This window comes from Nicrophorus vespilloides, unplaced genomic scaffold (genome assembly GCF_001412225.1).
Source record: "Nicrophorus vespilloides isolate i.1.1-1 unplaced genomic scaffold, Nicve_v1.0, whole genome shotgun sequence".
Taxonomy (NCBI): domain Eukaryota; kingdom Metazoa; phylum Arthropoda; class Insecta; order Coleoptera; family Silphidae; genus Nicrophorus; species Nicrophorus vespilloides.
The window spans coordinates 7,413-28,671 of NW_017099514.1; the positions used below are offsets into that span (position 1 = coordinate 7,413).

The window sequence follows — 21,259 nt, forward strand, 5'->3', positions numbered from 1 at the left end:
TACTTCGGTCAGTCCGGATTCACTATAGTCCGGTATGGAAATTTCAAAACAAAATCAATTTAAATTGAGATAAAAAAAAATTCAAAAGAATCTAATTTTAAACTCATTGATTTGTCCGGTTTCATACAGTCCAGAATATTGGCGAATTATTAGCATTATGAATAGGTATTTAATGCAAATAGTGATAAAGTGCAAAAATAAATGTAGATAATATTTATCTTAAGTATTTACTTATCATCTGATTATAATAATTATTAATTCGTACAAAATTTAAATCCAAAAATAATTCAAATTTAAAATTGCATAAAAATGTATAAAAAAAACTGTTCAACTTATTGTCATAATTGTGGCAGATTGTGAATGATTAGAAGTCATAAAAAAAGTATAAAGGTAATTTTAAATATAATGAATTTTAATGATTTTAATTTTTTAAATACATTTATTTACATGATTTTTTTTATTAATATTAATTATAGTAATTTTTGTTTGGAAATACCAAAACTAAAAATTTAATTTGGTCCACTGGATATAATTTGATACTGAAAACCATCGTGTGTTAATAAATATTGCATATGTTCATTATTATTCATGGCTGAATAAAACGAGGGATGTTGTGAAACACAAATTGATACACATTAATAATAAACCTAAACAAATATAAATTGATTCCCCAGTGATTATATATCAATACGTTTTATATTTCAGTCGATATCCATTAATTAAGGTTACTGAGCTGTGATCTGATGTGGAAATAATTGAGATATTGAATACCGATGTGATAATAGGAGTACATTTAATTAGTGCGTGCGATGTTTGAATTTCGGAGGGTGCGAATTTAGTGGACGTAGTAATGAAATACGAGCGTTCTAGTCTCATTAAATTCGGAAGGATCAAATCAAACAGACTAGCTTTGGATGCTTTGATGTATCTACTCACATACTTGTAACATCAAACAACATAAAAGTCTTGTTTGAAAATATAAAAATATGGAGGAAAGGTCGACCAGGAACAGGTTCTTCTTCGATCTCAATCAAGGGTTAGTGGGGGGTTGTAGTCGCGCTACAGATCCATCCGAACCATCGGCGAGCAATGAGTAGCCATCGAGGTATTGCATATACATCTGGGAGGAGATTCGCCAAGAGATGAAGCTTATAAAAGGTAATCTGGCGAGAGTCAATGGCCAGTCACTAAGTGAGCTCCGGTGCGGACACAAGTGAGATATGTTCTTGAAAGTCCTGTTGGTTTCTATCGTCGCGATGGCCTGGTTGGTCCCCAGAACCGGTACGTCCATTCATCCCTCCTGCGCCCCTCGACCCCCGTCATCTGATCTTGCTTGCTTTTTGTAGAAACGGCACCCGCTGTCACGCAGTTCCTGCCGCCGATTCCCGGATACATACCAGTCTACATTAGACCAGGGAACACCCCTCTCGAAGACATCAACGTCGACCTTGCAGAAGCATTCAAAAACTATGGCGAGAAACATAGCAGTTCACCCTCACAGAATGCGCTCACCACGATCCTGGAGACGCACATCCAGAAGATCAAACCAAAGAGGGCCTGAACACCTCTCACTGGCGCGGGAGAGATGAATCAAAAGAAGCCAAAACAAAAGAAAGTGATAAATGCTCAAAACATATTTTATATTTATATATAGACGCACAGATAGTTCGAATAAATGTTATGATCTAAGTAAACACATGACTTTTTTTATGTTGGGTAATAATAATGATAATAAACGTATAAACATACGCAGTCCTTATCTAATCTCGGATCCAGGGAACGGCTCAAAATGGTTCAGACAGTGTTCGTTTAACTCATCTGAACAGGTACGAATTTACTCCGATACAAAAATATTTCTTTTGCACTTTCTTTCATTCACAAATATAATAATACTATTATATCCATACATTAAAGAATCGCGCCATCAATAAGATCTTCATACCTTGACCGTGATCTACTTTAATCACGATTTTGCAAAAATAGCTATGATTCATATGTTTTTTTTGTTGTTGTTATTGCTATTGTATCCAATGGATTTCTTGTTGCCTGCTGAATCAGCAATTCTTATTATATAAATTATAAATTTATTTTATATATTTTATTTTTTTCATTTACTAGAATTTTATTTATATGGATCGTTTTCTCACGTCCCCTAGCTATATAATTCGATAAGTGGCTCGAGATAATGCGCGAGATTAAATAATAGTACCCTTTTGCACTTGTTTAGAGCTATTAATTAGAAGCGCGTCTGCAACATAGGGAGGGAGCGTTCAGTGAAGAAATAGAAAACTATTCATGATGCGGTGGATGCCTTTGGTGTTGCTTTTGGGCGTGGTGACTGCCCAGGATAATGCCGGAAGTAACGTCGCTGATGGACTTTTGCAATGCTACAATACCACGGAATTGATGCACAGGGAGTTCAGGCTACCATCAACTATAAACATCCTCATCGATCTGATACGACAAGTGGAGGATGGAAAATCGAACCAGAATGCTATGAGTTTCGCAATCGAATTGATTCATAGGTTTGTACACACTTTTCTAAGAAGATCATGAGATAATGTTGTTTTCTTTTAGATTCCGTCAGGATGGTATAGTGTCTACGCATAGTCCCAATCCATACGTGTTCCCATATACTCCGAAAGGACACCAGTTGTTCAAAAACATCCTTCTCTTAAAACAGTTCATCCCTGGTACTGCAATGAACTTCCCGAACGAAACTCTTAACGCAATTGAAGGAGTAAGATAATTACATTATTTTATTGATTTATAAAAAAACATAACAATTTTAGTGTTCGCTTCACTACATGCTATCCAACACAATTGCTTTGGAAGAACGCGGTGATGAGGCGAGGGTTTGCAACACTTTGGATCGATACACGCTCAGAATCAAAAGAGAATTGGAAAATTTCCAAAATTCCAATGAGTATACCAATAGCATACATTATGCACACATAGATATTTATTATTATACTACTTTTCAGTACTGGAAAAACACCCGATGTAGAAGTCTTATTAAAACCCAGGAGACTTCCAGACAACAGAGATATTAAAATCAGCGATTGCCCAATCGAAGATGGCGTTGTTTATACTAAATGGGGATCTATTCAGGCTGGATCAGTTCTTGCTGGTATAGCTGCTGGTTTCGAGAATATTGCTATCGAATCGGAGAAGGTTGATGCTGAAAACGAATTTGCCTCCACAATTTCAGGTATTGATGATTAACATCAATTAAAATAATTGAATAACATTTATGATTTAACAGGTGATATTGCTGAAGTTGCCACGTGGCAAGGAACAAATTTGAACTCGTACGATGTTGGCACCAAAGGATCTTGGAACAGTACCTTAGTACCAAAGTATTATTTTATCAATGATAATGAGAAATATCAGTTCACCGATGCTGAAATCAGAGGCGATTTGGATGGTCTGATAATGGCAACCAAAGTGCAACAGTGGACCAATAGATTTTCTCAATTGAAGCTATCTCAAATCCTTGATATGTACTACTCCCCGCGTGGTGTATATTCCGAAAATTTCAAGGCATGTGAACGCAATAAACTTAGTACAGAAGTCTTCACCAAGGAGAAACTCATCCAACAATCTGAAGCTTTTGGTTACATTTACAATAATATAGGACTCTTCGCTGGAACTATTCCCAAGCAAGAGATTCCTGGATTCATTTCAAGAACTGTTGAGAACTACCTAAATTACTTACGTAAGTCTTAAAATATTAGTGGTTTATTATTATTAGTAACAAGACATGTAAATTAATATCCTCTGTAGATATATTTTTTCTAATTAATAACATCCTCAACTATAAGCAGTAAATATTGAGAAATTTGAATGTATAAAATATTTTTCAAATTAAAAAAAAATATGAATTTATTTGCCAATTATATAGAATATGGAACTAAATTATTATTTTATTTTTCAGCAAAATTGAATGATTTGAATTGTGATGCCAATGAGTTGCAACGCGTTGCCACAGATATCATTATTGTATTGGATACACAATGGAGATTTAACGATATACAACCAGCTATCTCTTACCTCTTGGAAAATTTGGATATCAACAAATATGAAAGTACTTACACTCTGATCAACGGACAAGATGGTGAAGTACTTGTAAATAGAAGTCATAGTTTACTACCATTCCATGAATTATACAACAACACAGTCAATGAAAAAGGTAAATATACTCATATTTTATAAAATGATATTTAAATTGTCACGTATTCACAGATCAATATTTATAGAAAAGAATATCATTTTATATTCAAAATATATATTTTAATAAAAGCAGAAGATGTATAAAATTGATGAACAGTTGAAATGTTATATACATTTATTTACAGTGAATAGGGGATTCAGCTTGCAAAACTCCATGCCTTCAGTTGAAAGGGTTTTGAGGGAGAAGTTGTCAGAAGATAAGTCGAAGAATAACATGGGAGGAAAATCCAGCATAGTTCTGTTTGTACCCAATAGTCAAACAATCCCATCAGATGAAGGAAGCTACTTCCAAAGCAGACGAAGCGAAATTTTATCCAACTATCTTCCTGGTATAAATAATAACACTCTCAAATTAAGGAAGAAAAACTAAATTAAATACATATTCTAGATGTGAAATTCATAGTTTTGGGACCAGGAAACAAAGATGCATACTCCAGTTTAGTGCAAAGCAGCAACGATGCTTTTACCTTAGCCTACGATAACGACAACAGAATCATAGAAAGTGTAAGACCTATGATCCAGAAGATTGCTGAAAGTAATGATTTTAAAATATACCATTAATAGTTAAAGCTATTCTAATATTATTTATATTTAATACATGTTTCATTTATAGTACCAAGAAGTGTGAAGAATCCAAGATGCGGTGATCAGATGACCGGTGATGTTGGCTCAAACTCCATTGAATTAGCAGTAGAACCAGGAACGATCAACTATTACAAAATTGCTCCAAATTACCTTGTTGGTGAAGGCCCGAAGAACTTCAAGATTAGAGCCCAGTACGAGCAGATCACTTTCTGCTATTCACGCTCGGAATCTATGCCCAGCGAAAATACTACAGGAACCTGCGAGAAGTTGTCAGGAAATGAGAAAACTATTGAGCTAACTGATACCTGTTTGGATACCGTGGGCGAATGCTCTCCCTTATATTTTTCAGTAGCAGCACAAATCACGAAGACCAGCCCCAGGTGCAGAGGTGAGTCGCTTATACTAATATACCTAGAACTTTTTATAGTGACACTATTCCTATTGCAGATTGCAGATTCCCGGATAACGTGAAGTATATCCTCAGCATAGATGGTTTCAGCTGCACGAGCTCAGGAAACATTATTACCACCAGTTTCGCGTTGGTAGCCTTAATGCTATATTTTTTGAATATGTAATATCAGCAGAGTATTATAGAGTAGACTTCAAAATATAACTTGTATGATTTTTTTTAATGAAAATTCTGTTCGTTTTTTTACATCGTGCATTCTCTCAATTTGTGACTATTCCTTTCGGTTTGCGCAACTTCCCATCCCACAAAAATTTTCATTGAAAAAATGGATCTACCCAAATGGCAACCTTTTGTATTTTCAAAATGTAGGATTGGTGAAATACTTGCTGATTAGATTAGATTAGTTATGTAGGTGTAGATTAAAAAAATAAATAGATGGTCTGTTTACTTAAAGCATTAATCATCGAAGATAAGGTACAGGTTATTCGAGGTGTATATGTAGCAGTTAAAATGCTGAAGCTATGGTGTTTAGTTGTTTTAGGTATAAAGTATTGTTTATATTTGTGTAGATTATGATTGTGTTGCTTAGGTGGATTTGGATTGGAGGTGATCTTTGGGGAGACATTTACTGCGATTCCTGAGAATTTATTGAATTGCTATAGAAGCAATGTTACGAAGGATCTTCCTCAACCTCCGCTCACGACGAAATTGTTGATCGAGTTAATTAGGAAATTGGAGTTCGACAAAAGTTCACCGCATATTAGGACTTTAACAAATGCTGTGCTTCATACGTAAGCTACCTAAGTAAAGTCCTGACAACTTGATCGAAGCTATTTTGGTCCCTAGGGCGAAGTACGACGGTGTTCGAAGAACTGGAGGCGGTGATGAACTTGATGGCATTATACCTTATCGAGCGTCAGGTGAACATTTTTATAAGTACCAATTTATAGTGGATCATTTAACTCCCGGAGACACACTACAATTTCCCAGGGATGCCATTAATGAAGTGGAATTTTGCATATTGCATTTAATTGTATCCAACACTATAGATCAATGGCCAAACAAATCTTGCAAGTACTTACATATTTTTATGTTCTTCTTCTCACATGTAATTAACGATCTTATTCTTTGGGAAAAAGTGACAAGGGTCCAAAGTATACGATAAATTTCTCCAACTGAAAATCGCTGTATAAAAAGTTTCACATTCCATTTTCAACTTATTTTGAATAGTTACAACATGTATATCTTTAATACAATGAGGGTGAAAACTAACAAAATCTTAAGGAAAACAAACAAAATCTTAAGGATTAAAGAAGTTAACAAGATAAACGCAGTAGTTGCATTATTTTTTTAACACAGTTTCAATAAACTTTGTCTTATAATTTGCATAGCCTGTGGCATTATACTCAATGGAAAACAATTTTGTTATTATATATTTTAAAGGAGATTGTGTTGTTGCGTAATAAAACGGTTGCTCAAACGCGAAGAGACATTTCAACACTTTTCAAAACAACCTTAAGAAAATTATTCCTATAAAATTTAAAACTAGATTTTGAATGTTTATTCTTTTTCTAAACTATATATTTAAAGCATTTTTTTAAACTTTTTACTATAAATTTATTTCTAATATCTTCATGTATTTCTCATTAATGTTGAATGAATTAAAAATGATTTTAAAATTCATATAAAATGAGAATCACAATTCATGGTTCTTCAAAAATATAACATGAGGAGACAAAACAAAACAACTTTGATATGAATCTTACAATTAAATTTAGTATTATAAAAATGTCCTTGTGCTTCGTAAATTACAATAATTTAGAAAACATAAGAAATTTTACTTAGATTAAACTAAATATCAACACATTTTTGCAAGGTCAAATTTACAGTCAAAACAACTTCAAATTTAAATTTTTAATAACAAAAAAACTGATATTATTAGATTATGACTCACGTTTTGAATACCATAATTATATAAATGAAATAAACAGTAAAAATAATCAAAGTATGAGTAAGAATAATATCATGATTAATACCACTATTATTATTGCAGGCTATGTATTTAGGAGAATATTATAATAAATGTTTTTATATTTTTTTGTAATAACAAATGATACATAACTAATATGGTTCTGCATCTCTGTGAATTTTAAAGTTTTCTGTGGATATTTCCGAGCAGACAGGATGTTTACGTATCTAACAATCGATTTATCCTACTGTTGTGCATATGCGGGATTGCACACTATTTGAAATAAATCTTTCTGGAAACATGAATAACTTCACATCTCTATTGTAGTTACGAGAAAATTTCAACCGGATTCTTTATAACGAGTATCTGCTCGTTATAAAAGATGTTTTCGAAGTTCATTCTAAAGAAATGCTTTATTATTATATTCGCCATTAAAAATGCATGCATAACCTACCATACAATATTTCTATAATTAGTATACGTAAATAGACAAAATTTGATAATGAGTACATTCTATTCAAATTAACAAACTATGTTCAGTAATATACGTGGAGTACATACTAAGAGACATGTTGTATAAAAACAACAGAAATGCATTCAATACTTTCAATTTGTATAAATTGGATCAATATTTATGCTGATTTATACTGTACACATAAAATTACTTATAATATATAAGAGTAAATGAGTATTAAATAACTTTTGAACAATCAGTTATAATTGACACAACACCTAGATCAGTTGAATGTAATCAGTTTATGGAATTAACAAAATATTATATAACATAATTAAGAGGACGCTCGCTGCTGAAAAGGGATGACACTAATTTGAGTCGCTGGAACAGACATCGCAATCTGTGACACTTAGCATGATCTAGGTTATAAGGGTGTTCTTTACACAGTGGCACGTAATAGCTATTACTGCATTTTTCGTAGCGTACTCAACATTCATAGAAACGTACACTTTATCATCGGATTGTAACAAAAACCCTACATTTTAAGTCACGATCCATTTACTTATTTGATTGATATTGTTGTACGTTTGTACGGATTTGTGTACTTTCACCGTAAATATCATGTACGTACTGTCGAACGTAATAATATATACTTGAAATATTGCAAATATCTTTATAGTTATGAGACTGGACTATATACAGTTTATTGTACATTTTTGCAAACGAATTGTCTCGAGGCTTAATAATATACAAATAAAATGCAATCAATTGTTAAATGACAAAAAAAAAATCAATTTCTTTATTTTGTTGTATTTCTTTATTGATTAATGCATGTAACTGAAATATTAGTTGTGTAAATGAAATGTAATAGATAAAATGTTCTTAGTTGGATGATCTTACTCAATATGAATCTGTTCCAGGGACTGCATCGTTGAGCAGGGAGTATTATGGGATAAATGGGGAAGTATATCCGGCGGGCATTTGATCACGGGTTTGGCATCAGCCTTGCAAAAGGAGAAGCTTACGTTAGGAAGGCTTATGGACAATATACAGGCAAACGACACGTTCAGCGCATCAACGAGGAACCAAATCATTGACAACGTCTTGTTCTCCACCATAGTAGGCGACCTGGCCGAGGTTTTAATTAGACAAGGTGTCGATCCAGTTATTGGTGTTGTAGGTAACTGGAATGACACCTTACTTCCGAGGCTTCATTACTTGGAGGTGGATGCATGGGACATGAGCGGGGCCGAACTACTAGCAGGGATAGACGGTGATTGCTTTGTGGGTATCATTTGCATGTGTTTATAATTCCGTTTGCAGCGATACTTCTAGCAGATAGGGTGAAAGACTGGCTGGACATCCTGGAAGGCATACGACTATCGCAGCTCATCGACATGTATTATTCCGATAGGGGTGTCGCTTTCGATCGATCGTACAGAGCCTGCGAGAGGTTCAAGAAACTGCAAGGGCTTTTCGATGCCTTTGATTTGGTCGACTACGTAAGCCTCTTTGTTATCCTCTCCAGCTAATTCCGTTGTATTTGAACCCTCGTTTGCGGGGAAAATTGTATTTTTTCAGGTGAGCGCTGCCGCTAAAATACTTCAGACGACTGGCCGTTACGGCGTTTACCTCGAAGAGAACGCAATCGATAAATTGGCTTTCGGAATTGTGGATTCCTACAAGAAAACCGCAGGTATTGAGTATGAAATGCTTTTATCGAATAAGTTTCTTTTTGATTCCCATTGTTATTGATGTCCTCTTCCATTTAAGAACTCCTTGGCAAAAGCCAGGTCGACTGCGATGAAAGGGCCGAAGATCCGGGCAGAATGGAACTCATTGTCATCCTGGATGGCACGTGGCAGTCCTACAACATACATCAATTTGCGTCGTACGTATTCTTATAATAATTGTATCGAAATTCATTAGTGCAAAGTATCGGTCGGTTGCTTTGAATGAATAACATTTCTGTACCTCACAGTGCATTTCCGCTGGTAAAGTCCCTTTGTACGTTGGCAACCAGTTTTATTTTGCAATTTCTATAGGAGAATTCCGCGTGGGATTGCCTATCTCTCGGGGAGGTTTCCCTGGGGGTTGACTTTGTTCGTTCGCCATTGACATTGAAGTTTCAAATGCATTCACTAGATTTGCAATTCTCTGACACGTATCGATTATTCTTCACCTGAAATATATTCAAACAAATACACTTACTTACTTTACGCTAATTAATTTTGCGGACAAATGGTTAGGGTTTCAAGTTAATCTATACTAAAATATGTTTACTTAAGAATATTCGTAGACCCCAACAAGACTCCATAATCACATAATTTCGAGATATACCACAAAATGTTATAAAAGGTCAATGATTTATGTGATTATATTTCACATATTTTATTTATGTAATTAAATAATGGTTGCAATAAATACTGTTTTTATTATATAATAAAATTTAGTTCATTAACAACAATAGATGATATTTATTACTAAGTGTCAGATTTACTTTAAGATTAGTAGTCATTATTAGTACATGATTTTCTTTAGACGTAATAAACATGTAAATATAAATGTGGAGGTTTGATGCATTTCATTGCCATAGACTTACAACAAAAAACCTTTGTTATTACGATGACTTAATGACTAGCTATCACTAGGCATATTCAAGTTTTCTATAGTGCGGTTTCGATAAGTACGGTATAAATATTTTTTGTACATAAATAATCGTTCATTTTTTGCTTTTTGCATTCAGGTCTCTTTTTGTGTAATTTATTTTCATGTGCTTTTAAAGTCCTCGATTAGACCGGTTTCAAACAATCCCGGATATTTTGCATGTGTTATTATATAACATGGCCCGAACTAACGTACTAATGTATATATAAACAATCGTAAATGAAGGCACTGTCCAATTTGCTTAGCGTACATTAATCTGTATACACATATCGTACGTAAATATACAAATACCCCGTATAGTCCGGGTTACTTTGATACCGGACAAATCGAGGAACTAAATACATAAACCGAACTAACAGAGACCTGATTGCATAAAGGGGAAAAAATCAACATAAATTATATTTGTACTTTTTTTTATAATTTATTTTGATCAATTAAAATTTATTTTGTTTTGAAATTTTTAAAACACAATATTGCTGTAAATATTAAGTAACACATCTAAGGTATGGCATTCGGCCCGGTAAGAGAGTATACACAAACGAATTTAATGCTGGACATCATTTACTTTTATCGCCTCTAAATGGAAAAGCAAATGTTTCTTCTCTATAGGAAAAAAAAGTATGTTATAAGTTAATATTGATTTTAAGTGTTAACGCTGATGAATGGTCACAGAGAAATATGTTTTCGCGGATGATTTTCTAATTGCATGTAACATTTGTGCTGTCCATTATAATTTCTTTTATAGTTCGAATGCTTACCGCTATGATGTTAGCAATAAAATCTAGCAATAAAACCGACCAATATTTACATTTTTTCCTATTGTAATTACACGTGACCTGAAGAACTTAAGGTCGATGGATATTAAAACACCGCCATCTTCATTTACGTTATTACACTGTAATAAATCGAGTTTCTCATAGACAAAATAAACTAAAAAAAATTATATAAGTGAACGTACATTATATAATACGTACACGATAATTTAGTGTCTCAAACTGAACTAACCTACACAAAAGACTTCCAGTTATGTAAGTTTAAATTTTACTTCTGTTATAATCAATATATTTTGTAACTTTGTGTTCGCATAGACGTACATGATGTTCGTACTAACGTACACCGTTAATCCTATACATTTTTTCAATTACATCATTTTATTTTAAACAAGAATACGTTCATACGGATATTTGTAGGTTGTTGGAAGGACATTTAAAAATGTCATGGGGACAATTTGTAATTAATTATTAAAACTGTATTATTAATTGATACACGAAAATTGGCAATTTTCTAAAGAATTCTAAACACACAAGCAACTCCAAATTGAATCATCGGAGGAAGCTATATAAATTTTAATTAAGTTTCGTAATAAAACAAACAAATTAATTATTAACTCTTACTTATATGGTATTGCCTCTGCATGCCAAATAAATACAGCATTTATTTTATGCAACAAATGTTTATTATTATTATTATTAATTTTTATTACTTTCAATTATAATAATAATACAAAACAATTCAAGAAACATTTGTTCAATTATTTTTATTGCATCGTTATACTGGTTTTACTGCTAGAAAACAATACCCAATCTGAATAAAATTCCACTACAAATATCGACAAAACAAAGAATGCGTAATGAAATTATAAATACAGGATGTTCATGTAGGTGTAATTTTTGAATGAATGCTTATAACTTGTGTGTCTACCTTTTGCAGTCCATCATACAATAAATTTTCTATTGTCAAAACTCCAATTATCTTTTTGTATACATCGGGGTGGACAAATGTGGTTCTTTTGATAAGAAATTGCTGTTCAAAGTGATTCTCGTGACACTAGTAAAAACAGTGATTGTAATGTTACGTGCGACTCCTTAAACTTTTATTTAACAGGCAAGTGGCTTTTTGATCCAAAAAGTTTAATTATTGACTATATAATTCAGAAATTGTTTTACAAGTTGTTTTCTCATCTTGAAATGGTTAAAAAGAACATTTCAAGAAGAGAAAATAATAATCTTTTTTTTGTAATATAAAGCTTGGGACAGATACTCAAATAAAAAATAATCAAAGGATCTCAACTGTTCATCAACCATAAAGATTTGTACGAAATTAATAATTTTGTATCGTTATTATATTTTTCTTACTATAGAAAATCTAATAAAAATCTTTAAATTACGAACTTGCTTTGAAATCCAACATGGGAATTATGATTACAGATTCTTCAACCTCAATTCATTTCCAAATAATCTAATATTATAACCATCTTTCACATACGTATGTCTCGGAACCCCCCAAATATTACTTCCAGAGTCAAATATACTGCTTTTCCAATATTTAATATCCCTTCACTACGTTCAATTCCTTCTCTCTTTACTTTTATACAGTTTTTATTTTATGTAAAAATATTAACATTTCGGGTTCAAAGTTTACGATCAATAAGCTAGAATTTTTATAATTGTGCTAATGAACATATTGTTTATTTTACAATTAGTCGTAAATGATGCTACGAAAAAATAAGACTTATAAAATATTATTTTCAGTAATAATCACGGTTTGCATACATAAAGTGTATATGAATTGAAGTAAGCTAAGCGAATGTACGTTAATCGGACAGACAGTGTCTATATAATGCATGCAACAAAACGTACACTTTTCCGTCGGACTCCGGAATTATTTGAGTATATTTCCGTCAGAAGGAAATGTTACTTTTTTTAATAAGCTGTAATACGCGTTCAAAGTTGAAAAAATGCTTGAAAAAGCAGTGTTTTCACATTTCATTGATTTTCTCGAAAACTATAATAGATAGAATGAATCCAAAATATGCATATTTAAGCTGAATGTTTGGGGAATCTAGCAAGTATTCATATATTACTGTGGATTTATCCGTTTGTCTATAATTCGCGTTCAAAATTGTGTTTTCACATTTTATTGATTTTCTCGAAAACTATAACACATACAATGAATCAAAAAGATGCATATTATAGCTGAATGTTTGGGGAATGTAGCAAGTATTCATATATTACTGTGGATTTATCCGTTTGGCTGTAATTCGCGTTCAAAGTTTAAAAAATTCTCGAAAAAATATAGTTCGAAGAAGCAATGTTTTCACATTTCATTGATTTTCTCGAAAACTATAATAGATAAACTGAATCAAAAAGATGCATATTAAAGCTGAATGTTTGGAGAATGTAGCAAGTATTCATATATTACTGTATTTTGGACCATTTTTGTTGGATTTTTCTTGTTTCAAGAAAGTTTATGGCTCCGAGTCTAGATCATGAGTTAAATCTTTAAGTTAACATGTGTACGAATATACTTATTTTAATGGACTTAGTCATTATTAAACAAGTATCATTATTTAGTTATCGGTAAAAATGTTTTCGTCTGAGAAATTGATCCTTGAATAATCGATTACCTCTCTAGACAAGGACTAACAGGTGAATGAATCCACAAGGGATCTGGAGATCTTCCAATTGTATAAGAAAATTGATTATTGATCAAAATAACGAACACCAAATATTGAAGACACGAGAAGAAATATATACTATTTTTTATAATTTAAATATAATTAACCATTCATTCGTTTTTTTGTTGAAGAAAATTCTGAGAATTATGTTCAAGAAAATGATACGACTTAATTCTCATGCTTATCAGGTCGGTCACGTACAGAATTCTTCACAATTATATAAGACACAAGTAGATTTAATCTTATCTGTTAACGGTGCGCCGGTGTTTAAGTCGTCGAGCGTCGAGGTTTCTTCTATATCTTCTATTTAAGCTCGTGTAGCTTTAAACTTGAGTCTCGGGACACGCCGGATTCACAGTGCAGAGGAATAATGCAACAAAACGAAGTTGAATAAATTGCATTTCATGCGCATATAAAGTTGATACGATTCAAGGAGTACGAAGTAAAAATTCCGACTTCCCCGACACAAACCTAATATATTCACCTGCATATTTTTCATTTACAACAAACCATGTTACTATTATTATTATTACTATTATCCATATTTATGTCTAACATTCTGCAACAATAAAATCGATTCGAAATTTACTTCAGTTCCCTTCACGGTCGTAACTAGATTCGGCCAAATTGGTTATAGAGAGTAGAATATCGTGGAAATTTTCATAGAAATGTGTCAAAATATCTACCGGAATCTGTCAACTGCATCAAATTTATATGCGCCGTCTGCCGCATAGCAAATATTCCGCCCTCTGAATTATTAACAACGTGAATATACGCTTATTTCACTACGGAACGTGTTAAGCTTGATTTATTTCATTTTTGTTCTTTTTCATAAAAAAATAAAATAATGGATTTTCAAAAACGGAATATCTGCGCAAATTCTATAAAATTACAAACTTAAAAGCAGTAAATTACCCCAAATGATATTATAATAAAATTCTGAGGTGTAATAAGGACGTTTTTACCAATTCAAATATTGTAAATTTTTCAAAGCTTTCACTCAAAAAATTGCTGCCTGTTGAAACAACCTTTGCAAACAATGATGTATAAAGTAACTTCATGAAAAAGTATCTAATGAATAAAGAAAAGTAAAATAAACTATTTATGCTAAAACTATACGTATTTTCAATATGAAAACTACACGAATTGTATCATGAAATAGTCTCGTGCGCGCAATAACTTTGCGCTGTAAACTTTTATTTTCGAAAACAAGTTGGTAACGTAAATATCCCACTTTTTCCCATATTTATTCTTTGTTACTGTATTGAATGTACATCTTCGTGTATAAAATATCATAAAAAAAAATTGAACATACGATACTGGTATAACGTAGAAAGTTTTTAATTAAAAAATCGGAGTAGAATTTCATTTATGTTTCACTACATTTTCTCTCATCCAATTCAGTATTAAATTACGTCGAATGTTTAAGATCGATACCGAGTTTAATTGAAAATAAAAATTTAATTTATTTTACATCCACATTAAGTTTATAAAAAATATATATATTAATATTTTCTATTTAAAGAATCTTTAATTTACTTTGTTAATAAAACTGAATGGAATTCATTTGATGCTTTATTTTATAATACAAGCTCGAACTAGGATGTTTTCTTAAGAAATTAATTCGTTAAGCGAAACTTTGTTTTCAGAGGTAATAAAAATACTATGTCTATAATGGAAACGTTCTTTCGAAAATAAAATTAAATGCATTTTTTTTTCGAAAAAAGTCAACTTCCATACAAAGTTGATTGTTTCTGCTTTTTTTCTTATTTTTAAATTAGGATCGTTTTCACTACAAAAAAGAATAACATTTTCAATGTCATTTTACAAAAAAATGGTAAAATTTATCGTTATGTGAAAATATGGACTGAAGCATTTTATGTGGCATTTATTTGAAAACTCATAATATTTTCAGTTTTCAGGAATGCCGTGAAAAGCATTGTCTGTAGAGCATAAATAAATAAACATAAAACAATGTCCAACATTTGTTGCAATTTATATATTTTTTTTTGTAGTTTGGAATGTTTGTATTTGCCATAGCAGCAAAATAGGAAATATTTCCAGTCGATCATTAATTGTGATTGGTGTGTGTGCGGGCGGACGGGCAGATCTAGTTTGCGTTTCCCAAATTGCTGCCAATCGAAAAATACGCAGCATACTCTAATTGTTAATGGTAATGCAGTCTACATGAACGGCTGTAGTTTCAGAGGGGGGGTGAGAGGATGGGGGGGCTTTAATTACTGGAAATAGTTGAAATTAATTACGCCGGTCGAACGTATCGACGGACAAACAAAATTTCCGCAACGGAGCGGCCAAAAACGACCACTCAATTTCATCGCACATAGATACTCCATTTGCTTTTTGCACGAACCTGGTTAATTTATTGCCAAATCATTAATTCGCCGAACGTACATTATTAATTAAATCAAAACTATTTTCATACTTTACTTATTATCATCAATTCTATAGATATATTTACAATTTCATTATCATAATAATATTTGTAAATACTTGTTAGTACATTTATCAGTTTTCTATAATGTAATGCATCAAAAATGATTAAAAAACGACGTTTCGCATAACGAGTGATAATGGTTTTTGAATATGTTTCAACCCCACGTAGTCTAACAAAAGTTTGCTTAGTTGGCGTTAATACATTTGTTTCTGCAAAAACAAAAGTTGTTTCTCAATTTGTTAAAGTCTAATGATATTTCATGTAAAATTTCAAGAAGATCGGTAAGAATGGATAGGAAAAAATACAAGATTAGTGATGTAAGGTTGAAGGAAATTCCAACACTGCAAAAAATTGTTTTGCCATTGAAATATACGAATTTCGAAGTCAACTCAAGCCTACGCAAATTTACCAGGAATGCCAAAATGCATATGGTGTGAATGCATCATCCCTTATGACCATTTCCAAGTGGTTTTTAAGATTCCAAATTGAGCATTTTTTTGTTCAGGACGAATTTCGGGATGGTCGCCCGAAATCTTTCACCGTCGACACAAATGTAGTCCTGGTGAAGGCAAAAATTGACTAAGATCCAAGAATGATACAAGAAATGGTAGGTGATGGACTGGGCTTGAATGTCAGCAACAAAAGTGATGGTGTTAATTTACTTTACCAGAGTTTTTTTGCTTGTTTTTTCAAGCCAACTAAACGAACTTTTGTTAGATATTGTTGTTAATATTGTTTATAACTATTGATGTCTTTAATAATATATTCAAATTATAATATAAACGAGGAAGTGATAAACATATCTAATTGTATATAGTTAGAGTGAATCTAATGTCTAGTCCAGTTATGTAAAATTCATTATTAGGCTCAGATATATTGTCTTATATTAAGTCTCGGTTACTTCGTGTAAATTATACCATTGTCTAAGCCAGACTTTACACCAGAATTCCGCGGAAAGTTTACAACAATGAAGTAATGTTATTTTTTTTTTTAATTTTATTACCTACCCTACAAAATAAACATTCCGTGAATATTTCAAGATTTACGAAATGTTCGGTTGCAGGAAAAGTTTGTGAAACCCTGGTCAAACGGAATTCTTACATTGTTACAAACTTTCATAAATTAACTACAGTAAATCGATCAAATTTCACTTACGCTTTCGATTTGCATTGATGTTCGGGAAATGAAATTTCCTTAATTGATTATGTACATTTTGATGTGTCATTCATTATGTAGATTAATTAAGTAATATTGCGAACAAAGGCACCTAATAATTGAATTTAATATTATGTGCTTTCGGATGGATTAATTCACTTTTGAATAATGTATATATATATAATCAATTACAATTGGACAGGAAATGGAAACAATAAAATGCATATTGAAATCGTGAAAACGGATAAATTATTTCTAATATTTCGATGTTGTTTACACTAAATCGATTTGATAAATTATAAACAGTATGGAATTAATAATTAATATAGTTTCAATGATATTCGACGAGTACATAAATTGCCATTGCGCTCCATCGTTTTGCGCATTTGTGCATTTGTATTTGTTTTCCATTTAGGATTTAACATAATGGAATCTATTATCGGAGTTACAACAATAACAGCGGTGAACGGGACGGATCTCCAAATTGATACAATTTTAGGACAATATTTGCTTTATTTCTCGCTACATGTAAATTAATTGATTCGCATTATACGCACACGCTGCATTGTATCGTATTTTTATTTGTTTTCTTTTTTTCCATTTAAAATTTAATTTCGTATTTCCGATTTCATGAAATGATATTTCTGTAACGATACATGAAATATATATTAAATGAAATATTTAATATTTTATTTGTAATGATTTCGAAAATATACGAATTTCTACTGCTGTAATATATATTAACGTATAAAATTGTTGGATTTGCTATTCAGTTATTTACGAAGTTTGCTTGATGCAAAAGTCTGACGAAGAGAGCATAGCATAAATGAAAATATACATGATTTGTTCGGAAAGTTGGAGTGGGAATTCGTAGAGAGAATGAGAGAGATATAAAAGAAGCAAGTATGTATTTAAAGTTTAATGCTGGAAGAGTGTTGGAGCATTCACAATTATTTTCGCCTTTTCGCAATTTAGCTGTGCATTTTTGAAAGAATCCGTCGCTCGTTGTAAGTCGCTCTTGCAATGCATTTTCTAGAAAAGAGTAAGTCGTAATTTCACTTGTTTCGCAATTTGGAGCGGCCTCCGTCAGAGTCATTAAATATAGTGCGCTCGAAGATGAATGCAATTCCGAGAGGAAAACATGGAAGAAAAGGGAACACGACACACAGAAGATTTTTTTTTGTTGTTGTTGTTGAAAGAAGTGAAGAAAGAACGAGCTGTATGAGGAATGGACAATGTGCAGGAGGTGGAGAAAGAGTCGCTGGGAATGGGAAACGATTAATTAACATGCATGTGTCCGTCATTAATTAGGGGAGGAAGCTTCGGGGCTAATTAACGCGCCGCGTGCACCCGGAACAACCTCGACACCAGACGCCAGGGCGAGTCGCCAAAATGTGCAACAAAAATCTACGAGTAAATGGTAGAAGATTCGAAACAAAAATTCCACTCTGCATGCATAAATATATATATATATATATACATATAGCAGCACCCTTCCCGAAGCGCAAAAAGCCCTGCAGGAAAAACGGTCGCAATTAAATATGCATCATGCGGATTACATTTTAATTTGCATACGCACACACACTCACCGAACATGCATGCATACATACATCCAGACCATCGAGGATTATTTTTCGCTCGTCCAGGGCCGTTCGCGTTTTGCAATTAAACTGCAGGGGATTGGTTAAATATGGAACATTTTAAATGCAATTTTCTTTATAAACTTTAATTGTAATTTGCATAATTTTTACATACATTGTTACAATCGCATTTTCCGCGACTTCTAATTATGATTGCATATATAATAAAAGAAAGTTCTCTCACACTTTTATTGCTCAAATCTAGAACAAAATTTAAATATTTTTTTTACTATACTATTATTATATACGCCACTGGATGTAGTTTCAACGAATCTTCACAATTTATTGATCTTCTCAGAAACTATAACAGATCCAAAAGATGCATATGAAAGTTGAATATTTGAGGAATGCAATTTGTATTCAAACATTGCTGTGATTTCATCCATTTGTCTATAACTCACGTTAAAAAATGATGTAAAGAAAAAGCAGTTATTTCACATTTTTATTGATCTTCTCAAAAACTATAACAGATAGCATGGATCCAAAAAATGCTTATGATATTTGAATATTTGGGGAATGCAATTTGTATTCAAACATTGCTGTGATTTCATCTACTTGTCTATAATTCAGGTTAAAAAATGAAGTAATGAAAGAGCAGTTATTTCACATTTTTATTGATCTTCTCAGAAACTGTAATGGATAGAATGGATCCAAAAAGATTATATGAAAGTTTAATATTTTGGGAATGTAACGTGTATTCAATTCTGTTGTAATTTTATTAGTTGAAAATTTCTGAAATGAATACAAACTAATGTGTTATGAATGAAATCTTTTGCCAGAATTTGTATATTTCATGAATCACATTGACAACGACTGTTCTCTTAAAGGTACACTCACTATTGATCCAGCAGTTCTCTTTCATTTTTACGTAAATGCTCAACTCCTCAATAACTCGAAATGCAATTGAGATGGATGATTCACGTCGGGAAACGAAGTTTTGCTTATTGCATTTGCAATAAAATGGAATAGAGTTCAGAATTGTTACTTGTAAGCGATAGACAAGCAATTTAAAAAAAAAAGAAGTTTATATAATCATCTGCAATATGTTTCAATATGATTAACAAATCTATAGGAATAAATCAAAATTGGGTCATAATTCAATTCATATTATTGATTAATTGCGCTTGCTTTAAGAGTTTGTAATACGGGAATCCTGATAATTAATATAACAGAGTTATCTGTATTAAGCGGCTGGAATGAACTTACTAATTACGAGCTACGACAATGAAGTTCGTGGAATGTTTGCTTTTGCTAATGAACCAGTCGTCCTTTGATTATTAATTAACTACTTTCCATTTCATCTCAAACACACAAAAGTAATATTGTATTTTCAGTAAATGATGTTTTTTTTCAATTAAAAATTACATTTGTTCTGTTAATTGAGTTTATTTTAGTAAAATTATTTTCTTTTTTGGATTATATGAATGAGTTGATGTATAAAACATTTTATAAGAATTGCTACAACAACAAAAAAAATGTACTTGAATTTAGCTTTCCGAGTTTATTCTGCAAATTACATGCACATTGCTTGTTGATGAAAGTTTTCTTTGCTTTAGCATTGCTAAAAAGGTAACAGAAAAACGTGTTCTGCGCGTTTATAGAGGCAATTAATCTCGGCGCGTACACATTAAATGCAAATTGCTCTCGAGATATGAAAAATGATTTGTACCTCTGTGTGTGTGTTGTGTCCTCGTTTTCCGAGGTCCGTCGCGCACTGCTTTTGATTAAAGACGTTCTAACCCCTTGTGGTTTCTTTCTTTCTTTTTTGCAGGGAGGCGAGGTGCTCCAGGAAAACATTTCCGCCAATGTCAGCGACGACACGGTTAATTTGGAGTTCCAGAGGTCTGACGGAACCCTCGTTACGCAACTCATCGATTTCAGAAATGTAAGTCCTCCCCCATTGAAATGCTAATTCCAGTTGTTCGAACGTTTCCGTTTACAACTTTTGTTTCATCCCTCATCGATCCATATTTTAAACAATCAACTGCCAAACAACTTCTGTTTACTGCAAAACTATAGACACACAATTACAGATTCAAACGTACATAACTTTATATTGCCGACGTATCCTGGATTTCAATTACTCGATTTTATATTGAATACATCTCAATTATTACAGCCTTATAAGCAAGAAGCATTTTTATTTAAGTAGTTTATATAAGTTCAAAACAATCACTCTCACAGCGTTTCTCAACGTTTTTGACTCACGACCTAATTGTTTATCAAATACTCTCG

At 32.3% G+C, this 21,259-nt stretch overlaps 3 protein-coding genes across 3 annotated transcripts; all 3 read left to right on the forward strand.

The window, feature by feature from the left end:
• The first annotated feature begins 1,167 nt into the window (after positions 1-1,167).
• Positions 1,168-1,694, forward strand: LOC108564609. Its single transcript, XM_017923710.1, has 2 exons — positions 1,168-1,281; positions 1,347-1,694. The coding sequence occupies exons 1-2, from the start codon at positions 1,221-1,223 to the stop codon at positions 1,559-1,561; spliced, it is 276 nt and encodes a 91-aa protein (XP_017779199.1). The 5' UTR covers positions 1,168-1,220; the 3' UTR covers positions 1,562-1,694.
• A 77-nt stretch (positions 1,695-1,771) lies between these two features.
• LOC108564610 lies at positions 1,772-5,456 on the forward strand. The gene is made up of 11 exons (XM_017923711.1): positions 1,772-1,826; positions 2,228-2,525; positions 2,578-2,740; positions 2,793-2,926; positions 2,985-3,211; positions 3,266-3,718; positions 3,938-4,192; positions 4,359-4,562; positions 4,622-4,768; positions 4,847-5,206; positions 5,266-5,456. The coding sequence occupies exons 2-11, from the start codon at positions 2,296-2,298 to the stop codon at positions 5,391-5,393; spliced, it is 2,301 nt and encodes a 766-aa protein (XP_017779200.1). The 5' UTR covers positions 1,772-1,826; positions 2,228-2,295; the 3' UTR covers positions 5,394-5,456.
• A 247-nt stretch (positions 5,457-5,703) lies between these two features.
• On the forward strand, positions 5,704-20,909 carry LOC108564608 (the record flags this gene model as incomplete). The annotated part of the gene is made up of 8 exons (XM_017923709.1): positions 5,704-5,768; positions 5,817-6,018; positions 6,074-6,301; positions 8,571-8,923; positions 8,974-9,152; positions 9,232-9,346; positions 9,424-9,545; positions 20,796-20,909. Coding segments are annotated over exons 1-8 (1,344 nt in total), but the record flags the coding sequence as incomplete, so codon positions are not given.
• Between the last annotated feature and the right edge of the window lie 350 nt (positions 20,910-21,259).